Raw genomic sequence first — 20932 nt, 5'->3', positions numbered from 1 at the left:
GACTGATCCTTCTCATCTCCAAGTACCTTTCTACTTACCTCTTCCTATAGAATGTGTATGTGGTACTTATCTGAGCCCTATGTGCACTTACATTCTAAACATTCACTGTAACAATAAGTTTCTACAAAAGGAAATCCCTGCAGCCCTAAATCATGTGTATTCTGTGCAGTGGTTGCCTTGTAATAGCACCATCACCAACATCTGGGGGCCGATTCACTAACTTCGAGTGAAGGATTCGAAGTTAAAAAACTTTGAATTTTGAAGTTTTTTTTGGGCTACTTCGACCATCGAATGGGCTTCTTCGACCTTCGACTACCGAAGGATTCGAAGTAAAAATCGTTCGACTATTCAAACATTCGATAGTCGGAGTACTGTCTCTTTAAAAAAAACTTCGACCCCCTAGTTCGCCATCTAAAAGCTACCGAAGTCAATGTTAAGGTCCCCATAGGCTTGGCTAACTTTTTTTGATCGAAGGATATTCCTTCGATCGTTGGATTTAAATCCTTCGAATCATTCGATTCAAAGGATTTAATCGTTCGATCGAAGGAATTATCCTTCGATCGTTCGATCGAACTATCTGCGCTAAATCCTTAGACTTCGATATTCGAAGTCGAAGGATTTTAGTTCCTAGTCGAATATCGAGGGTTAATTGACCCTCGATATTCGACCCTTAGTGAATCGGCCCCCTGGTGTTGTACACTTTATAGAGTGAGGATGGACAAGGAAAGCTGGTTTCTGGTCTGAAGATCATAGAATTTCTTCTATGCAGTTGGTCAGTTAAAAAAAAAACAACAGTGACATTTCCAGAGATGGAGAGTCAACACTTATTGACTCTCAAATCTTTCCTAAGCAGAAGAACATCAGCCTCTTTCTTTCTCCTGACAACTTCCTTGACTACTTGCTGGTCAGACTGGTGGGAAACTGACCAGCAGGTGGCGCTGTTGTAACACAATTCATTCCTATCAACAGCACATGTATCCCTTAATATCTTGGAATACAAAGAAAATAAATAATGAATTGACATTGCAAAAGTGCTTGGAATAGCCCCCTCATCCATTTTACATTCACTTATTTTATAGGTTTACTTATCCTTTAATATCCTGTGCATTATACCTGTACACTAATACAATCGGCACCAGATGAATTCCAGAACTGGATCCACTGTTTAAAGATAATAAATGAGTCATAAAATACAATTGTGATATTTAACACAGAGAGCTGATAGAGAAAAGTTTGTTCTGCTCTGGGCTTGATATCAAAGTGAAATGAAAGTGAAAGAGGGGATTTTGTTTGTGACTCGTGAATATTAGGAAGGAAGGTCCAGTCAGAGAGGGAAGGTTCTGTATTTTATTTCTACATGAGGATTATTTCCAGTAGGAGCTTCGGCTGTGCCTGGGGTAAGTGTCCTGCTCAGTTTTAATCTTTACTAAACTTTATATTTAGATCTGCTTCTGTCTCTAACATAATGGGAATCACTGGGAATGGGAAGTCTAATTTAATGCTGCGGCTGCAACAGATTCCAGAGAGTTTGGGCCAAGGTTTTATTGCTAGAAAAGGGGGGTGAATGGGCGAGAAGCAGAGGAAAGAAGAAACAGGGACTATCTGTCGGCTTTTCTATTGTAAAACTAAAAAATCTACTTTGCGAAAATGGATTTATTTGTTCTAAAAGACGAAAGTGGTTCGATATGTTTGTCATCTCCTCTACATGGGAGGGTGTTTATTGGCTGCGTTGTGTCCTCCATTACACCGAGAGTTTGCTCCACACAACACACAGGGAAAGTGGTGACTCGACACAAAGTGTCAGTTCCTGGGAATGCTGATTCAGCAGAAGCCCGGGGAGGAGAAGGGAAAGCTGTTAGTGTAAAGCAATAAGATCTCATGAGAGGGGAGGGATACAGTTATAGAATTGCCCACCCTCAGTGCCCCTCTGTAATAATTGTACCCACCTGCCCAGATTAATTAATTTTGAAATCTGACCTGGGTCAGTTTCCCAGCAGCCCCCAGTCATGTGACTTGTGCTCTGATAAACTTCAGTCACTCTTTACTGCTGTACTGCAAGTTGGAGTGATATCACCCCCTCCCTTTCCCCCCAGCAGCCTAACAACAGAACAATGGGAAGGTAAAACTATTTTTCAAAATGAATCAGTTAATAGTGCTGCTCCAGCAGAATTTTGCACTGAAATACATTTCTCAAAAGAGCAAACAGATTTTTTTATATTCAATTTTGAAATCTGACATGGGGCTAGACATTTTGTCAATTTCCCAGCTGCCCCCAGTCATGTGACTTGAGCTCTGATAAACTTCAATCACTCTTTACTGCTGTACTACAGCCCCTCGTTTTCCCCAGCAGCCTAACAACAGAACAATGGGAAGGTAACCAGATAGCAGTTCCCTAACACAAGATAACAGCTGCCTGGTAGATCTAAGAACAACACTCAATAGTAAAATCCAGGTCCCACTGAGACACATTCAGTTACATTGAGTAGGAGAAACAACAGCCTGCCAGAAAGCAGTTCCATCCTAAAGTGCTGGCTCTTTCTGAAATCACATGACCAGGCAAAATGAGCTGAGATGCACCTACACACCAATATTACAACTAAATACACTTGCTGCTTCAGGAATGACATTTTATATTGTACAGGGAATTAAATTCAGTATAAGAATAAAAACTACTCCATAAAAATCATGACAAAACCCCTTTAAGAACTCAAGGGCCCTCCTCCTGGTGTCCAACCTTGTACCACCTCATCACCAAATACTTTTCTTGTTCTTCATTTTTAGCTGTGATCGGGAATGGTCCCTTCAGGGGAGTGGGCCTGGGTCAGTGGAGCCCATGAAGGTGGGGAGTTTTTTCAAAGTGTCCAGCCTAGTTTGTCACTGTCAGAACCCAGAAGCTACAGCAGAGCAGTTCTAATTATGTCCCAGGATACAATTTACTACTGACTGGTTGCTATGGGTTACTAGACCCATTGATAATTTAATTACCCCTGCTGATTTTAAAAGCAGGGGCAGGGTCTTAATTCTACTTTACTCCAAATTGGACAATAGTGATGGGGGAATAAATTCGCCTGGCATGAATTTGCGGCGCATTTTCCCATGAAAACGTTCGAATTTCCTGTTTTTTTTTCAGGAAAACGATCGATTACTACTATTTTTTGTGAGCTTTGTGATTTCACGCTTTTTCGCAAATGGGAGAAATGGGAGAAATTCGCCCATCACTTTTGGACAACTCTTTGTTTTCGTTTTCTGTTCCAAATTATTCCTATTCATCTTCCGGTGCGTCATTCAATCCACTTTCTGGTTGTTAGGGTAAGTGCGGCCTTAGCAACCAGATACACTTTTCATTTCCAAACTCTGAAGCTGCAGAAATTAAAAAGAAAAAATCCAATGACCAATGAAAAAAAAACACCAATTGCAATTTGCCTGTATTACTGTAGACTGCACCTGTGTTAATTTCAAGGGAAATTCCCCCCTTTGAAAGCAAAACAAAATATTTCTCTGCCCAAACAGAGAGAACCAAACATATAGTTTATAAATATAACTCTCAGCCCTTGTGTTACTGTAAATGTATCACCACAAGAAGAGGAATAGAACTTAAACTCACCGGCCGAAAGTGAGAGAGATCATGAGTCAGTGTCTTTGGGGAGAAAGGGAGGGATATATACTGTATATACTGTATACAGTAGATAAATACATTTCTATGTTTTAATTCTGTTATCAATAAATATGTTTTTATAGCGTTACTTGCGCCTGCAGAATTCAGGCCTTTTGCACTATTACAACCAAACTCCCATGGGTTTGCCTACAGGTGCTGCCCATCAGGGAAAATATCAAAAAAACCAAAGAAAAAGCAAAAAAGAGCCAACAGGGAGATGTTTTCCCCATTTCATTAAAAGGCCTATACCTCATATAGGGGTACAGGTTTAGGGGTAAGGGTATGCCAGGTCAGGCTGTGCTCTCTAACTTTCCCAGTTGGCTTCACACACACCTGTTATGTTCCTGGGGTTGGAGTCACCATGGCAGAACAGTGGTCGGCACTATTGCTGGTGGCATCATATTTTAACATTCTGCTTCCACAAAAATGAGTGTCATCAATATTCCAATACAACCAACATCTGGCACAGCAGCCCCAAAGGGCACAACGCAACACTTTGCAACCTTGCAGTGGATTAATACGAGGTTGAATGTTTTTGAAACCCACTAGAAATAGTTGTATTTTGATTAGGGGCCCAGCCTTAGTACATCAATGCCTCCAATCTCAAGTGTCCCACATCTCTAACCTTCTATCATGAGCTTTTGACTGGTATTAGGGAAATATCCCCTATCCAGCTGAGACCTTGGGGTGTATAATGCATCGGAAACCAATGACCACCAGTGTAGAAATATGAACTAGGCTAAGTATGTTCAGTATGTCCAACATAGATCTGTGCCTACAGCTCTTCTGCTTTGAGAACCTCTCTGAAGCCTTCTTTAAAATCTCTTTAACATCCTCACTGTGCATCTGGCCATGGAGTGGGTGTCTAGTGACTCATACAAAGAACTGAAAATTAATAATCAGCAGAGGGGGCCAGATGTTTTGCGTTAACTGAAAACATTCCTTTGGGGGTCACTTACTGTGTTAGTAACACCAAGCCAAACAGTGAAGAATTGCGAGGAACCCTATGCAGATAGAGAAAGTGTAAATTGCAGAAATGTGAAAGTGTTTCTTGGCACTGCAACGCCCTTCCCGTTGGGTCTTCCGGGTGATTTGTTTATCTGTATTTAGCTCTTCTGTTCCTATTACAGTGATTAATACAGCAGGGCAATGTGACCGACTGTACCACCAGAGCTTCGTGGGGCACCTGCTTGGCAGCCTAGTCCTCTAACAGAAGAAGACTCAATTTGGCTCCATCTGGTTTCAGTTACAATGTCCCCATTGGTGGCTGTGATCTTAATCAGTAAGTACCAGTAACCAGTAGGTACATGAATGTTGTTTTCCAATCATAGTTTTCTAAATTTTCTTGTTGGAAGTTCAATATGTGGTGCTGTTCTAACGGATCTACTTGTTGGAAGTTCTAAACAACTGTCTATTAATAATAACCCGTAGTCCTGCAGTGATATACATTTGGCTACAATGTAGTTACATCAAGGATACAGTGCACTTAGTAACCTTTGCTTGTTTTTGTATTTCACAGCAGTGACAATAGAAAGCAAGGGTAAGTAAACTCTTTGAACGGGTTCTTTTGAGAATGCAATGGATTTGATGGCGTGGTAGGAATGAAGAATGGATTATGTTTATCCCTTGAAAATGACCCCCTTTAAAATTCACATTCCCTAGAGGGGTGATATTCCAAGGTGCATTAGGGAAGTGGTTGTGATCCAATATCTGTGGAATGGAGGCTCCACCCTAGGCAGCTGCCTATCCCGCCTACCACTATCTCCAACCCCGCAGGCAGTGAATGTATTGGTCACATGATTTATGTATTAAAGCTAAATATGTGGGGTCACATTCTTGGATATCCCTCAGTTCCATTTAAGCTTCTCTCCTTCCAACATCATGTTGTGTTCCCTGGTTTTGTTTTCTGCCTCGACTTTCTTAATATCTGTAAATTTCAATGTTTAATGTTTCCCCTCTCTATTTCTCTCTTCTAGACTGTACATGTCAGGGCTTGGAGCCTTTACTGATATCCTTAATTTTTTAGAACACAAACCATCATAGTTTTCCTCCTCTTTTATTTTATTAATCTCTTTCTGCACACTGGCCCCCCCCCCCACCACAATGGATACAATATATCAGCTGTGGTCTTCAATTTATGCTTCTCTTTTTGCAGGAGCTGCAGTCAAACCTGTGGTTTCCTTTAACCCGAACTGGGGCACCGTCCTCGCCTATGAATCTGTGACTCTGACCTGTAACGTGGCTCCTCCTGCCCAAAGGGAACAGAAATATCATTGGTACAGAAACAATCGCAACCTCACCATTAATGATCAAAGCTTTACAGTGAATTATGCTGAAGAGAAAGACATTGGGGATTACCAGTGCCGGGCTGGTAATGGGGATATCAGTGAAGCTGTTCGACTGGAAGTCAGTGGTGGTGAGTTACTAAGTCATTGTGTCTTCTAACACAATAATACGATGACTCTCTTTTTATTATTGAGCTGGCTTGGTAGGCTCTTTCTAGTCAGTTCTCGCAGGGTTTGAGATCTCTCAACATACCCAAGTCCCTTCCTTTGTTTCCAGTGCTAGAGACATTGGTAGATCTGGATTCAACTAGTGGGATATCAAACAGCTTATGGGGGGTTGTCTTTTTGACATGTTATTGGACTTCATTTGGCCTAATCTTTTTGGCTAGGTTGCTGCTCAATAGATCCATCTACAAATTAAACCTTGGTTTGGTCTCTTTTCGTGGTCTTTACCCAAGGCTTTTTCATCGTCTTCCATTCATGCATTTAGACCAGAGGCTTGATAGTGGGGAGTTCTGCTCCCTCTCTCTTGAATGCATGAACTTATTTACTAATACTGAGTACTTTCTCCAACTTCTGTTTGTGGGAAGGCATAGCAAAGCTACCAAACAGACTTCAGACTAATCAGCAGTAACATATCAGTATCCTTTCCATCCTTTATTTTGGGTATCACTAAGATGAACCTATTTTGCTTACTGGTGCTTGGGTGGTAGATACATGTGCAGAGCTGCAGCTGGTTGGTTCATTTGATTACCTAGAATAAACTTCCTTCCACTTTCCCCTTGAGACCTCAGTAACTTTCATGCAAATCATATTAAAGACCTAAGAGGCAAGAAATAGAAACAGAAAAGATAAAATAGTTGTATTAAGAACAGATCAAGAGTTTGGCAGCCAAACCCAATGCTTCTTCAAGGGGTTGCCCATAATCACTATGAAGAAGCATCATTTCGTGAAGCAACATGTTATTTTAAATTCTCTATAATGTAGTTACACAACTAGATTCTGATATAATTTCCTATTTGGTTACAGCTCATGTGATCCTGCAGGTTCCCCCCTTGGTTTTTGAAGGAGACATTCTGTCTCTGAGATGTCATAGTTATGACAAATTCCCCGCAGTAGAGACAACATTCTACAAGGATCACAAGGAGATCAAGAGCTTAGGCACGGCCTCTGAACTTCTAGTGGGAAAAGTCAATATGGAAACAAGTGGGTTATACAAATGTTCAAGGAGAATAAAGTCTCATTCCTCTTTTCATAATTACTCTGACCAAGTGGACATTGTTGTGCAAGGTAAGATCTCCTGATGTATAAAGCAGCCTCAATATGTGGGAAAACAGTATAGTAGATCAGTGTTGGCTAGTGTAGAAGAATCAGACTGTCCACTCACATCTTCTACAGGTATGGGATCCATTATCCAGAAAGTTCTGAATTACAGAAAGGATGTCTCCCATAGATTACATTATAATCAAATAATCCAAATCTTTAAAAATGATTTCCTTTTTCTCTGTGTTAATAAAACATTATGTGATTGAAACTAACAAGCAAAACCAGTCTGTTGGGTTTATTTAATGTTTACACGATTTTCTAGTAGACTTAAGTTATGAAGTTCGAGGTCCCGTGCATTCTGGATAACAGGTCCCATACCTGTACTACCCAAACACAACTATACCCCCAAAATAATTTTAAAACAATGATTCACAGAAATTCACAATTCTTTTGCCATTGGACTTTAACCTTGGTAAGTTCACCTTTAACTTTTACCTATTAAGTCAGGGGCATGTGGGCTACCGCTCACAGGGCTTGGTGCAGTGGTAAAGGGCTCAACCTGAAGGCCAATTAAGGTGAGATTTATGGAGAATTCCTTGATGCTCTCCTAGATACACCTGAAAGCCCAGCTTGAAAACCATGATATTTAGTGGCAATAGATTTGCTGTCCTAGATCTTTTTGGCCTAGTTATGAGCTAAGAGAGGCCACAATTAAAGACTGAACCTTTAAGGGCAGAGACACACGTGGAGATTCGTAGAGATTAGTCGCCTGGTGACAAATCGCCTCTTCTTCAGCCAACTAATCTTCCCACAATGCCTGCCCGGCAATAATGTAAATAGCTGTCGAGGTGGCACTCGAAGCTCTTGGGCTTTCTGAAGTCACTCAAAGTTTCCTCATGAGGTAACTTCAGGCAACTTCGGGTGACTTCAGAAAACAAAGCGTTCCGAGTGCTATCCTGCCGGCGATTTACATTGTAGCTGTCAGGAAGGCAGTTCGGGGAGATAAGTGGCCCGAAATAGCAGCATGTGTCTCTGCCCTAAGGTGAACTTGAAATGAAAAGTCTAACAACTGCTGCTTTACACCATCAAGAGAGTACTCAAAAGTTCCCTATATGAGGCCACCACCAGTCCCACCATATTGAGCATCAACCTCTGAACTTAACACTTGTAAACTCTTTACCAGTAAATACATGAACACATTTTTGTACGATTTTATATATATATATAGCTGTATTTGTATAAAGGATTGATGGGTTCAGATCAGTTCTTGAATATCACAGAACAAGTTTTGTAGACGTGTTGTGAAATGTTTTAGCAAAGTCTTTACGGGCATCAGGGTTTAAACTGTATAAATTATCTTTCAGAGATGTTCAGTCTCCCACAAATAAAAGTGAGGCCAGATCAGGTGTCAGAAGGAGATAACATGACCATAACATGTGACACAAAGCTCAGCCCACACAGAGAGACTACAGAGCTACAGTTTGCTTTCTACAGAAATGGGCACAATGTGCAGGGATTCAGTTCATCCAACCAATATGGAGTCCCCTCAGCTCAGCTGGAGCATTCTGGGAATTATGCCTGTGAGGTACAAACTCCAACCGGCAGTGTGAAGAAGATGAGCAATGGACAGCAAATAAAGTTACATGGTAACTATGGAGGACTGTAGTTACAGATAGGCCTGGATTTACAAACCCCTAGTCCCTAGGCCTCCACCACTTGTCGCCCCTACACTTCCTCTTCCTGGGCGGGGGCACATATGCGCAAGTCCTATCTCATCAGCTTCTGAGCACTGGGGATTGGAGCACTCGGAACCCATTCAGATATGGCTGGGCAACATGCCACCCTAGACCTGAGTCTTGGCCTTCCAACAAATGGAATTAGGGGGAAACTAAACCATACAAATAAATTGGTGGAAGCTTTCTCTTAGCAGTTTCAGACATAGTAGCAGTTCCAGACTGCTTATACCAAGGTTTTTGGCTAGGGTCAACTGCTTACACTGAAAGTGCATAAGCAGTTGGGGGTCACTGACACCGTGACCTTCAACGATAGCAGTTGACAAAAAGCAAGGTATTAGCAGTCCAAAACTGAAACAGTGATGCTACATTTTTTCATTACTTATTACTTAGAGGTGTACTGTATATTGGTAAGTATGTAAATGGTATTCATATATGAGATAAACCCCAAGCACTTGCTTTTTCCTGCTGATACATTTACTTTACTCCCAGGGGAGTATGAATCTGTAAAAATAACTTCACATCTGCCAGTACCAGAATTAGCTGGGGAGAGAATTAGCCGCATTATAAGACTGTGTGGGTGGCAAGTGACTCGACACCTTTATGATGATTTAGTGTCTCTTTCTATAATCCCAGGAACACTTGTATTAAACCGTGATATTAACTTCAGTATTAGTCAGTGCCAGAACTAGGGGTAGTAGAAGAGGCACGGCCATGGGCATAAAGTTAAAGGGTCGGTTGTATGAACTCCTGCCTCCCCCTCCTGGTGCACATTATAAAAGTGCACACGTTTTGCCCGGGGCACTCTATATTGACTAAGGGTTTCAATCTGTCATTAATGCCGCTGACCCTGAGTGTATTTACTAAAGATCCTCATTCCTCTCACAGTAAATCCCCCTGCTTCATTAGAGCAGGTAGCACACAAGGGAACGCTGTTTGACTCCGTAATCCTATACAAGAGCTCTGGTGACAGACTATAGAGCCATGGGATTCCCGGCTCAGCTACAACTCCCAGCAACCCTTGACAACCTTAGCCTAGCCCTGATGTCAGTGGCTTTTAATATACTGAGTCTGAAATGTGGACAAACATTTGGCTGATGCAGTTACCACTTGGGGTTTACTACAAGTCCAACTGCAGACAGATTTAATGTTTGATTCATTTTTTTAAAGTTTAATTAATAGGGATCAAAAATAGTGTTCGTGTATCCCTTTCTGTTCTTTGGTTCTGACTCCTGAAAGAATGTAGCTGAAGTCAGTTCGTATTGAATGGACAGTTCAGTGTAAAACTAAAAATTGGGTAAATAGATGGGCTGTACAAAATAAAAAATGTATAGTTAGCCAAAAATGTAATGTATAAAGGCTGGAGTGAGTGGATGTGTAACATAATAGCCAGAACACTACTTCCTGCTTTTCAGCTCTCTAACTCTGAGTTAGTCAGTGACTATAAGGGGGGCCACATGGGACATAATTGTTCAGTGAGTTTGTAATTGATCCTCAGCATTCAGCTCAGATTCAAAAGCAAGTTATGTCCCATGTGGCCCTCCCTCAAGTCTCTGATTGGTTACTGCCTGGTAACCAATCAGTGGAAAGCAAGAGAGCTGAAAAGCAGGAAGTAGTGTTCTGGCTATTATGTTACACATCCACTCACTCCAGCCTTTATACATTACATTTTTGCCTAACTAACTATATTAGATACATTTTTTATTTTGCACAGCCTATCTATTTACCCAGTTTTATTTTTACCCTGAACAATTCCTTGAAGGTCTGTTCATTTGCTACATTGTACCAGACGTCAAAGCCAGCAGAGCAGAGAGCGTAAAACAGCCAGACACTGCTTTCAATATCAGTTACATTTAAAAATAAATGACTTAAAATCTTTAAAATGATTGGATATGGGAAAGTTTCTTAGATTTAAATTTTCCTTGAGTATACAGACTTAGTTTTTGGTGGAGTTCCCCTTTAATTTGTTTAATTTTTTCCTCTAAGCTGTTTAATCATAATTGCAAAGAGTGACTGTGAAGGGTCTGTGAATTACCGGAGTTTTTAAGGTTTCCTATTCTCTCCTTGGCAGGGGGAGGTCACGTGTATCGGGCTGTCATTATATCAGTGGCCCTGCTCTCCATTCTTCTAGTTGCCGCTGCCCTCACCTACAAATACAGGCACAATCTGGCATTGCCGCTTGCCTGTAACGGTCTCCTCCATCAAAAACAAGGTACAGTAAACTCTGTGTATATGTGTTTATATTTCTCACGCCCCCTTAAGCTCAGCATCTCTCCAGCTGCCCAGAACACACTGAGCATGTGCAGTGTCACTGACACCATAAAGATGGCCTTGCTAGATCCAAGATGGAGAGCTGCTGGAGACAATTTTAAAGGCCTGGATCATTATTGTTATAGGACATTTCTATCCACATTCATTTATCGGCTTAAGTTTTAGTTTCTCCCGATGCCGCTCTGCTCAGTTCTATCCGTGTGAACGGTGAGATCCAGGAATGAAGCAGAGAACCCTAAGGAGATACCTCCTGGATCAATAAAGGATAAGTAAACCTTAAAAATAAGTCAGTGTAAAATGAATGAGGGGGCTATTCTAAGCACTTTTGCACTGTACATTCATTATTTATTTATTTTGTATTCCTTCTCAATTTTCCCTTATCACAGGCTTATTTAAAGGATAAGTAAACCTTTAAAATAAGGCAATGTAAAATGAATGAGGGGGCTATTCTAAGTACTTTTGCAATGTGCATTCATTATTTATTTATTTTTTATTCCAAGATATTAAGGGATACATGTGCTGTTAATATGAATGAATTTTGTTACAACAGCGCCACCTGCTGGTCATTTTCCCACCAATCTGTCCAGCAAGTAGTCAAGGAAGTTGTCAGGAGAAAGAAAGAGACTGATGTTCTTCTGCTTAGGAAAGATGTGAGAAAGGTTTCTAATTTTATTCCTAAACAGAAGAACATCAGCCTCTTTCTTTCTCCTGACAACTTCCTTGACTACTTGCTGGTCAGACTGGTGGGAAACTGACCAGCAGGTGGCGCTGTTGGAACAAAATTCATTCATATTAACAGTACATGTATCCCTTAATATCTTGGAATAAAAAATAAATAAATAATGAATGTGCATTGCAAAAGTGCTTAGAATAGCCCACTCATTCATTTTACATTGACTTATTTTAAAGGTTTACTTATCCTTTATTAAATAAGCCTGTGATAAGGGAAAATTGAGAAGGTGGTAAAAGGAACACTGTAACATCATTGTGTCATTGTTTGCTCTTTTGCAGGTAGTGACAGTTCAACTGCCCTGGTCAGGTGAGTAAGGAGTGGGATTGACCTGGGAACATTCCCTAGCCCTGCCTTTCCTATGTCTGACTCCCCAAGTACTGGGGTAGGTACTTATATGGGGTAATAGTCTGAGTAATCCAATAAACGTTCAGTTGTACTTACTTGATATTAAGTGTAGCCATTTATCCCCAGGTTGCCCAATGAAGAGGCGGACAGGCCGGAGAATGAAAATCTCAGTGCTTCTCAGGAGAGCCTAAAGTATAGTAATTGTAAGAAATCAAATCTTCAAACTCTTTCTATTCCTTCTGGATAGGAATGACCCTCTACCCTTTGAAACAGGAGACACAGGGAGGCCTATTTTTTTAAACTCAACTTTTTCTCACTTTATTTAAAAAAAACCCTAATCCCTTTACTTTACCAATAAAAGTTCTCTGAAAAATTAGTGCGACAAAAAAAAAACTCGAGCCTCAATTCTAATTGTGATTTTTATAAAATTATTTTTTCAAATTGTCTCTCTGAAAGTTCGTAACTTTATCGAATTGTCGTCCACTAAAAATGTATTGGATTATTGTACGTAAACCAGCACCAGCAAAACTATCGAGAATCCTGAAGGTAAAAAACATGTTCCAATTGTTAAAGGGACCATATGCCATTGACTTCTCATAGACAGGTTTTAGCTGGAGTATTTTCATTTTTACATTTTTAGCAGCTTCAGAGGAGCATAATAAATCGCCAAAAATTCAAGTTTATTTTCTCCTCGAAAAATTTGAGTTTTTTAAAAATGCAACCAGAAAAATTTGAGGTTTAATAAATAGACCCCTTAAAGTCATATCATTTTAAAAAGTCGAGAAATAACATGTATTTATTAGATAAAAATCTATATAAATGTCACTGCATGTAAATACTCTTACCCTTCACCCCTATATAGAATACAATGTTACAATGGGTTTAGTTCTGACACAGGAAGATAAGCCATTCCAAATCCTGTTCTTGTCTCTCCACAGAACAACAGAATGAAACCATTTCTCATGTAAAAAAGAGAATTTGTTGCCAAGAACCTTATAGGATTTTCATGTCAGACCTGGGATAGCTAAAGGCCATATTCTCTATCTGCCCTGGCTATGAATATTAGAGTGGGATTTAGTAAAATTTGCAAAGATTTAACAAGGTTGAGCATGCAAGTGGCAAGTAAACCTGGCCAATCAAAGCTAAAGATCAACAGGCCAACCAATACCTTGCCTATAAGTGGCTAGATTTCTATTGAGCAGATTTTCACATCCAGTTGTGTAAGGAACATAGGACTCCTATAAGATTTATCATTGGCCCAGGAGCCAAATGATTGTATCAGCCCCATGTAGCCCACCCAACCAATATCTGGGCAACAATTATCCAAATATCTATCATGCAGGTTTGAAAATCCAGCTAGGTAAGTACAGCGTTGAAGTATTGATATGTGACCACAAACCATATTCACAGGACCCCCCTTGACTTGTATGGCAACCTCACTTAGAATTTAAGGTGCTCTTTGTTTTATTTTAACCATCCTCTGATTCATCAAACTCAACAGTGTCTACTTTTCCAGTGCCTTTCACAAACCTGACTACAGAAGACATCTGTTACAGCCATATTAATACCGGGCAGCTACACAAAGGTCAGTCACCTTTCCTTTCCACAAAAGAACTGACTGGCTCAGTAAATATCTCTATTAACTAAATGTGCTAGTTGGACTCCATTTTGTTACCTTGAAAATATTAGACCATAGCTTGTAAGGAAATATCTAAAGTGGTTCTTCACCTATGGATTTCTTCCAAACCTTTAGATGAGGAGGGTTCTGCTAGCATAAAATTTACTCAATATGCTTACAATGAAGTGCTTCTTCACCAAAACACTAAGTCACAGGGTTAGAATAGAGGTCTTTGGTCTTCTTCTTTTACCCAGTCTACCATTGAGGTCCATTATGTGGTCAGAGCCACTCTTAGGTTATAACAAGGTCTCAGTCACAGAATACCTTGGATGGCAAATAGCTTTTCACCCCAAATGTCAATATAATTAACCTTCAGGATGAGATCCTGGGAGTGAAACTGAACATCAGTCTGCCCCCATCTCTTCTCTAGGCCCCTTTAGGTAGGCCAGCTCTACAGTCTGGTAACATGACATTATCTACTCACAAAGAATGTTCTTCATGATCACAGAACCTTTGTATGAGATGGGATCTAAAGTAGCATAATCTACTCACAGAAACATTGGATAAGGAGATTTTGAATGCAATTATCTTCTTGCTACAGTTATTTGGTATGTCACGATAAATCTATATACATATCTATCTGTATAGTCTAGGCCAGGAATGAGCAACCTGTGGAACTCCAGGTGTGGAATTACAGCCTCTAGGTCAACCAGCTCTACCATTTACTAACAATGATTTTGATGCCCTGTTTATAAAGAGTCATAGAAACTTTGAATAAGGAATTTTCTAGGGTGGCAATATCTACTCATTTGCAATTGAAACTTGGACAGTCTCATTACTAATTAATGACATTTTTGCATATACACAGAAATTATTAACATGTTGTATATATTTTTTTTCAGTCTATCCTTCTGCAACCTATAGACCCGTAAGTACCCTTGTTGTGAATCAAAACATGACAAATTAAGCTGGCCATACAAAGTTGGTCAGAACAACCCACCATGAGTAAGTTGCTTGGCCATGGCTAAATCTAGGGACACATTGGGGGTCATTTTGACAACTCTTGCTTGCTAATTTGTTCATCTGAATGCCACACAATTTAGGGGCCTCCCTCAACCCACTCCATTCATGGAGTGCAGATATTTATTCTCCATTCTGGAGCCAAGTGCAGGACAGAGCACAAAATAAACTGAGAATTTTGTAGGGTTAAAATATAAAATACTGGTATATAGAATGTTCTCCACAAACGTTTATAAAAAACAACCACATTTGCTTGCGGTGAGTTGTGCAAGTTCCTGAGAATCTGTGAACTATTATTCTTGTTTTTGCATCCTTTATCAGAATAATAGAAAAATAGGAAGTTTGCATCAAAACTGTGTCTGCAATTCATTATACCAACTTCTTCTCTAGCACAGCAAGCAGATCTAAACCCTCCATAAAGTGTTCCACTGCTCCCTCTAGTTCTTAATTGACTGAAAATTCCCAAACCAGCAAACAGAATATTGCAGCTAGTGGGCATCATTAAGGTCGAGTGATGGAACCCTAAGTGAATGATGTAGTGACATCAGAAAGCTGGCCCTCAGTTCAAGAACAAAACTAGCTGGTGAGGCTGGATATAGAAATGAGGCTGGATTAAAAGGTGAGGCTGGATATAGAGGTGAGGCTGGATATAGAAATGAGGCTGGATTAAAAGGTGAGGCTGGATATAGAGGTGAGGCTGGATATAGAAGTGAGGCTGGATTAAAAGGTGAGGCCAGATATAGAGGCAAGGCTGGATATAGAGGTGAGGCTGGATATAGAGGTGAGGTTGGATATAGAGGTAAGGCTGGATATAGAAGTGAGGCTGGATATAGAGGTGAGGCTGGATATAGAGGTGAGGCAGGATATAGAAGTGAGGCTGGATATAGAGGTGAGGTTGGATATAGAGGTAAGGCTGGATATAGAAGTGAGGCTGGATATAGAGGTGAGACTGGATATAGAAGTGAGGCTGGATATAGAGGTGAGGCTGGATATAGAGGTGAGGCAGGATATAGAAGTGAGGCTGGATATAGAGGTGAGGTTGGATATAGAGGTAAGGCTGGATATAGAAGTGAGGCTGGATATAGAGGTGAGACTGGATATAGAGGTGAGGCAGGATATAGAGGTGATGCTGGACATAGAGGTGAGGCTGGATAAAGAGGTGAGGCTGAATATAGAGGTGAGGCTGGATATAGAAGTGATGCTATACATAGAGGTGAGGCTGGATAAAGAGGTAAGGCTGGATATAGAAGTGAGCCTGGATATAGAGGTGAGGCTGAATATAGAGGTGAGGCTGGAAATAGTGGTGAGGCTGGATGTAGAGGTGATGCTGGATATAGAGGTGAGGCTGGATATAGGGGTGAGGCTGGATTAAGAGGCGAGGCTGAATACAGAAGGGAGGCTGGATATAGAGGTGAGTCTGGATATCGAGATGAGGCTGGATATAGAGGTGAGGCTGGATATAGAGGTGAGGCTGTATATAGAGGTGAGGCTGGATATAGAGGTGAGGCTGGATATAGAAGTGAGGCTGGATATAGAAGTGAGGCGGGATTTAGAAGTGAGGCTGGATATAGAGGTGAGGCTGGATATTGAAGTGAAGCAGACATAGAGATGAGGCTGGATAGGTGATGCTGGATATAGACAATAGGGGTCATATATTACTACGCCTACCTAATGGGAGCACTAAATTGCCCAATAATGTAGTGCTCATTCACTGTAATTCTGCCCCTAAATAAGGACTTATTACCCCAATAATATCTGCATTTTTCATGATTTCTTTATCCTTCTGCTTGTTTTTACAAAGCCATGTTACAGAGGTCACAATGAGTATTATGGTGGCCACTGTGAGGTCTCCATATCCTGTTTAGCACTGGATAGAGGATGAGAGGTGGTCAAGCCCATTCATGCCAGTCATTAGAATAATGAAGTGTTGTTGACCATACATTGCTTTCTTATGCCTTAATTATGTTATAATTCATATGTGCCTCTTGGACATCCCCTTCTTGAGATGTGCCCTCTTGTAACAGGGCTAGTCATGGCTAGTGTCCACCTGTCACGCTAAAATGCTCCTTCCACAAAAATGTGATGAACTCAAGCACTTTAGTTGATGTAGCAGCATCTTGCAGGGAAACAGCTTACAGACAGACCTGGGCTCTGGTTTCAGACAAAGACCGTAATCCCACCATGTTAGTTACTCACACACATACACAGTGTTGTCCCATCTGAAGCCTCCAGGGCACTTATCATGTAAGAGGCATTGGCAGGAGTGTCATTAGCTGTACAGGGGCCCCTTTTGCTAAGGAACTCTTACCCCCTATTCTCATGTGTAATGTCCAAGGTTGTCCCATAGGCTCTCCACCAACCTATACCTGGGGGCAAATTCACTAAGATTCGTAGTTGCACCAGGCGTAACTTCGCCGCACTTCACCAGGCGTAGTTTCGCCAGCGCTCCGCAAATCCACTAAAATCCGAAGTTGCACACAGGGGTAGCGTAAGGTTGCGAAGTTGCGCTAGCGTTGATTCGCTAAGCGAAGCGAAGTTACGCTAGCGATGGTTAATTTGCATACGTCGCCAAATTCAAATTTCAATGGAGGAATACGTAGAATCAATACAAATGCCTGGGAAACCTTCAAAACATCAAGTAAAAATTTTTTTTTGCCCTACATATGTGCCCACTGTATAGTTAAGTTGCCCTGAGTTAGGAAATGTAGGGGGGAAGGAGGGGAGCCCCAAAAAAAATTTCGATCTTTTTCAGCCTATCACCCATAATATAGAAAAAACGCCAGCGTTTTTTGGGACTTAGAAAAAATTTGAACTTTTTTTGAAGCAATCCCTATCTACTCTATTGTGCTTCGCCTGGTCTGAGGTGGCGAAGGAAGTCTAGCGTAAAAGGTAGCGTTCAGTACACTGCGCGCGTTAGTGAATTTGCGTAGTTACGTCCATAGTGAAAATTCGCCAGGCGTATAGGTGCGAAGTAACACTAGCGAATTGACACCAGCGTTCGTTAGTGAATTTGCGAAGTAACGAAAATGCCCAACGCTAGCGAATTGACGCTAGCGTTAGGCGCTTCGGCGCTTAGTGAATTTGCCCCCAGGACTCTCAATTCCCTATTTCTGGTGTACAATCACCTCTGGACTCTAACCCAAACTATTACTCCTTGTCGTGACAACCGACTGTCCATGCTCGCTAGCCCTCTGTATCTTTTACTCCTAAAGTGAACTCACTCACCACTGCTATTCTCTAGCACATAACTCACTTAAACGTGTGTATTATAATAAATAAAGTACCCCCAGTTGAAAAATATGAGGATATTAGAAGTTACCTCGGAGTTCCATGACCTTCGGCCTCGTGTTTTTATATGGTCATGAAACTCCTCGGTAACTTATAATATCCTTATATTTTACAAGAGGGGCTACTTTATTCACTATATATTGGCATATACAGCATAGTCTGACTATTTATATTATAAAAATACATTATTTTTACCCCTTTAAACACTGTCCCTTCTGCTACTCCTTGTTTTTTCCTTTTGCCCCCTTTCTCACTCTTCCTTTCTTATATCTTATGTTTTTGTGTTCATGTTCTCATGCTCATAAGCAAAGATAAAATACAACATAAAAGGCATCTTCACCCGGTGATTCCATGATCTTTTGCATCTTCCGGTGAATGTCAACAATGCACAAAACTGGAAAACGAGGAGCAGTCTGCACCATCTTGGTTTGGTGTGCCCCCATATTTACCTTTATTCGCTTCAAAATATAGGAAACAAAACACTGCTTTTCATTTGTTTTTAGGATGACTGCTCTGTAATTTACTGTGTAGTGAAGCCTATGGAGTCCCAGGAGAACACAGCAGTACAACCATCTGACTGCTAAGGCACTTCTATTTAACAACGTTTATACAGTGCATAGAAGAGAAGAAGAAAGAGATTCTCGTTGTATGTAGTTAAAGGTGGGATCTAACCCAAAGACACTTGCCCTGTTAAAGGGTTCGGTATTACAGTATACTGAGAAAAAACAAAGGATTTTGGAAAACCTGAGACAGCACAACGTTGTGTAAATAGTTCAACTCCAAGCTGATTGGTGCCAAAGTGAAACCGGCACAGAAACTGGGGGAAAAATTCAACAAATGTTTCCTACCTTGATTCATTTAAGTTCTGTGACTATCTGGGGGATTATATTGTTAAATAATACATATCACTAACTTTCTCTTGTATAACCATACAGATAACAATCATGTTTGTTCTTGTAGGAAAATCATTGTTTATGCTATTTGATTGTTTTCTTCCATCTATCATAAAATCAAAGAAGCTCTAAACTGGTTTCATAATGTTTGGCATTTTCAGTATTTTCTTTCCTTTAACACAGTGTTCCTATAAAGGATAAGTAAACTTTTAGAATAAGTGAATGAAAATTGACGAGGGAGCTATTCTAGGTACTTTTGTAATGCACATTCATTATTTATTCTTTTTCATTCCAAGATATTAAAGGATACATGTACTGTTAAAGGGATATTGTCATCGGAAAACATGTTTTTTTCAAAACACATCAGTTAATAGTGCTACTCCAGCAGAATTTTGCACTGAAATCCATTTCTCAAAAGAGCAAACAGATTTTTTTATTTTCAATTTTGAAATCTGACATGGGGCTAGACATTTTGTCAATTTCCCAGCTACCCCCAGTCATGTGAGACTGGCCTCACTACTGGGTTGAAACTGCCTGTTCTTCAGGTCATGGTCATAGGGTCTGTCTAAATCAATTCACCTGCTGTGCAACTCCAACCATTAAAGGATAAGTAAACCTTTAAAATAAGTCAATGTAAAATGAATGAGGGGGCTATTCTAAGCACTTTTGCAATGTACATTTATTATTTATTGATTTTTTATTCCAAGATATTAAGGGATACATGTACTGTTAATATGAATGAATTTTGTTACCACAGCGCCACCTGCTGGTCAGTTTCCCACCAGTCTGACCAGCAAGTAGTCAAGGAAGTTGTCAGGAGAAAGAAAGAGGCTGCTCTGAAGTTCTTCTGCTTAGGAAAAAAATTAAAAACCTTTCTCACATCTTTGCTAAGCAGAAGAACATCAGAGCAGCCTCTTTCTTTCTCCTGACAACTTCCTTGACTACTTGCTGGTCAGACTGGTGGGAAACTGACCAGCAGGTGGCGCTGTTGTAACAAAATTCATTCATATTAACAGTACATGTATCCCTTAATATCGTGGAATAAAAAATAAATAAATAATGAATGTACAGTGCAAAAGTGCTTAGAATAGCCCCCTCATTCATTTTACACTGACTTATTTTTAAGGTTTACTTTTTCTTTTTACAGCAGCCCTGGAGGTCCAGAGACCTTTCAGGAAAGGCACATATTCATTTGGGGGGTTTAGTGAATAGTTCTCATTTAAGAAAACATAGTGATTGCATCAGTATTCTGCCTGATATGCGTAAGCCAATGAGAAACCAAGACACAGAACTGGAATGAGCACTTTGATTGACATAGGAATACACCAATAAGCACGGTGAGGTATTTGTATTAGAGGAGAAGTAGAGGACATTGTAATGAGATGGATTGTGGATGGAATATACTTTTTCTTGACCCTTTGAAAGAAATCATAGGCTTTCAGAGCTTGGCCCTATAGTTCTAGAATATCCAAGACAGTAAATAAGTATTCACCCATGAATGTCATACTATTTAGCCTTCAAAAATGTCCTTAATTCCACCCACTATATATACCACCACTCCCAAGATGCCCCAGTCCTACAGCAGAGAATAATTATGGAAATGTCACTGTAATAAGCCCATACAGTTTATACACGAACTAATAACTAAATACCATTATTCCTACTAATATATCACAGACCATAGATGGTCAAACTGTGGTTTGCTGAGAAAGCTCTAGTTCCTCGCCACAGTTAGTACATGTATTGTTACAAGTGAGACAGACGTGAGAAACAGGAACTGATTTGACTTGTGGTATAAGATGTACAATGAAATTGTTTATGTGCG

At 40.4% G+C, this 20932-nt stretch overlaps 1 protein-coding gene across 6 annotated transcripts; it reads left to right on the top strand.

The window, feature by feature from the left end:
• The first annotated feature begins 1290 nt into the window (after positions 1 to 1290).
• Positions 1291 to 19236, top strand: fcgr1.S (Fc receptor, IgG, high affinity I S homeolog). 6 transcript variants are annotated; one of them, XM_041574039.1, is made up of 13 exons: positions 1291 to 1397; positions 4786 to 4937; positions 5175 to 5195; positions 5811 to 6071; positions 6970 to 7230; positions 8571 to 8852; positions 11011 to 11151; positions 11370 to 11417; positions 12222 to 12249; positions 12415 to 12491; positions 13805 to 13873; positions 14809 to 14834; positions 18718 to 19236. In XM_041574039.1, exons 2-13 carry the CDS (start codon positions 4907 to 4909, stop codon positions 18796 to 18798), a joined length of 1326 nt encoding a protein of 441 aa, XP_041429973.1. In that variant the 5' UTR covers positions 1291 to 1397; positions 4786 to 4906; the 3' UTR covers positions 18799 to 19236.
• The last annotated feature ends 1696 nt before the right edge of the window (positions 19237 to 20932 follow it).

This window comes from Xenopus laevis, chromosome 8S (assembly GCF_017654675.1).
Source record: "Xenopus laevis strain J_2021 chromosome 8S, Xenopus_laevis_v10.1, whole genome shotgun sequence".
Lineage (NCBI taxonomy): Eukaryota > Metazoa > Chordata > Amphibia > Anura > Pipidae > Xenopus > Xenopus laevis.
This window is presented reverse-complemented; position numbering and strand designations above follow the sequence as displayed.

Bases quoted from the DNA above. Each gene is read 5' to 3' on its own strand.
- fcgr1.S (XM_041574038.1), top strand. From the start codon at position 4,907: ATGTCCCCATTGGTGGCTGTGATCTTAATCA. The intron at 8,853-11,010 runs GTAACTATGGAG...TCTCCTTGGCAG, and splicing joins ACAGCAAATAAAGTTACATG to GGGGAGGTCACGTGTATCGG. The intron at 14,835-18,717 runs GTAAGTACCCTT...ATTTGTTTTTAG, and splicing joins CTTCTGCAACCTATAGACCC to GATGACTGCTCTGTAATTTA.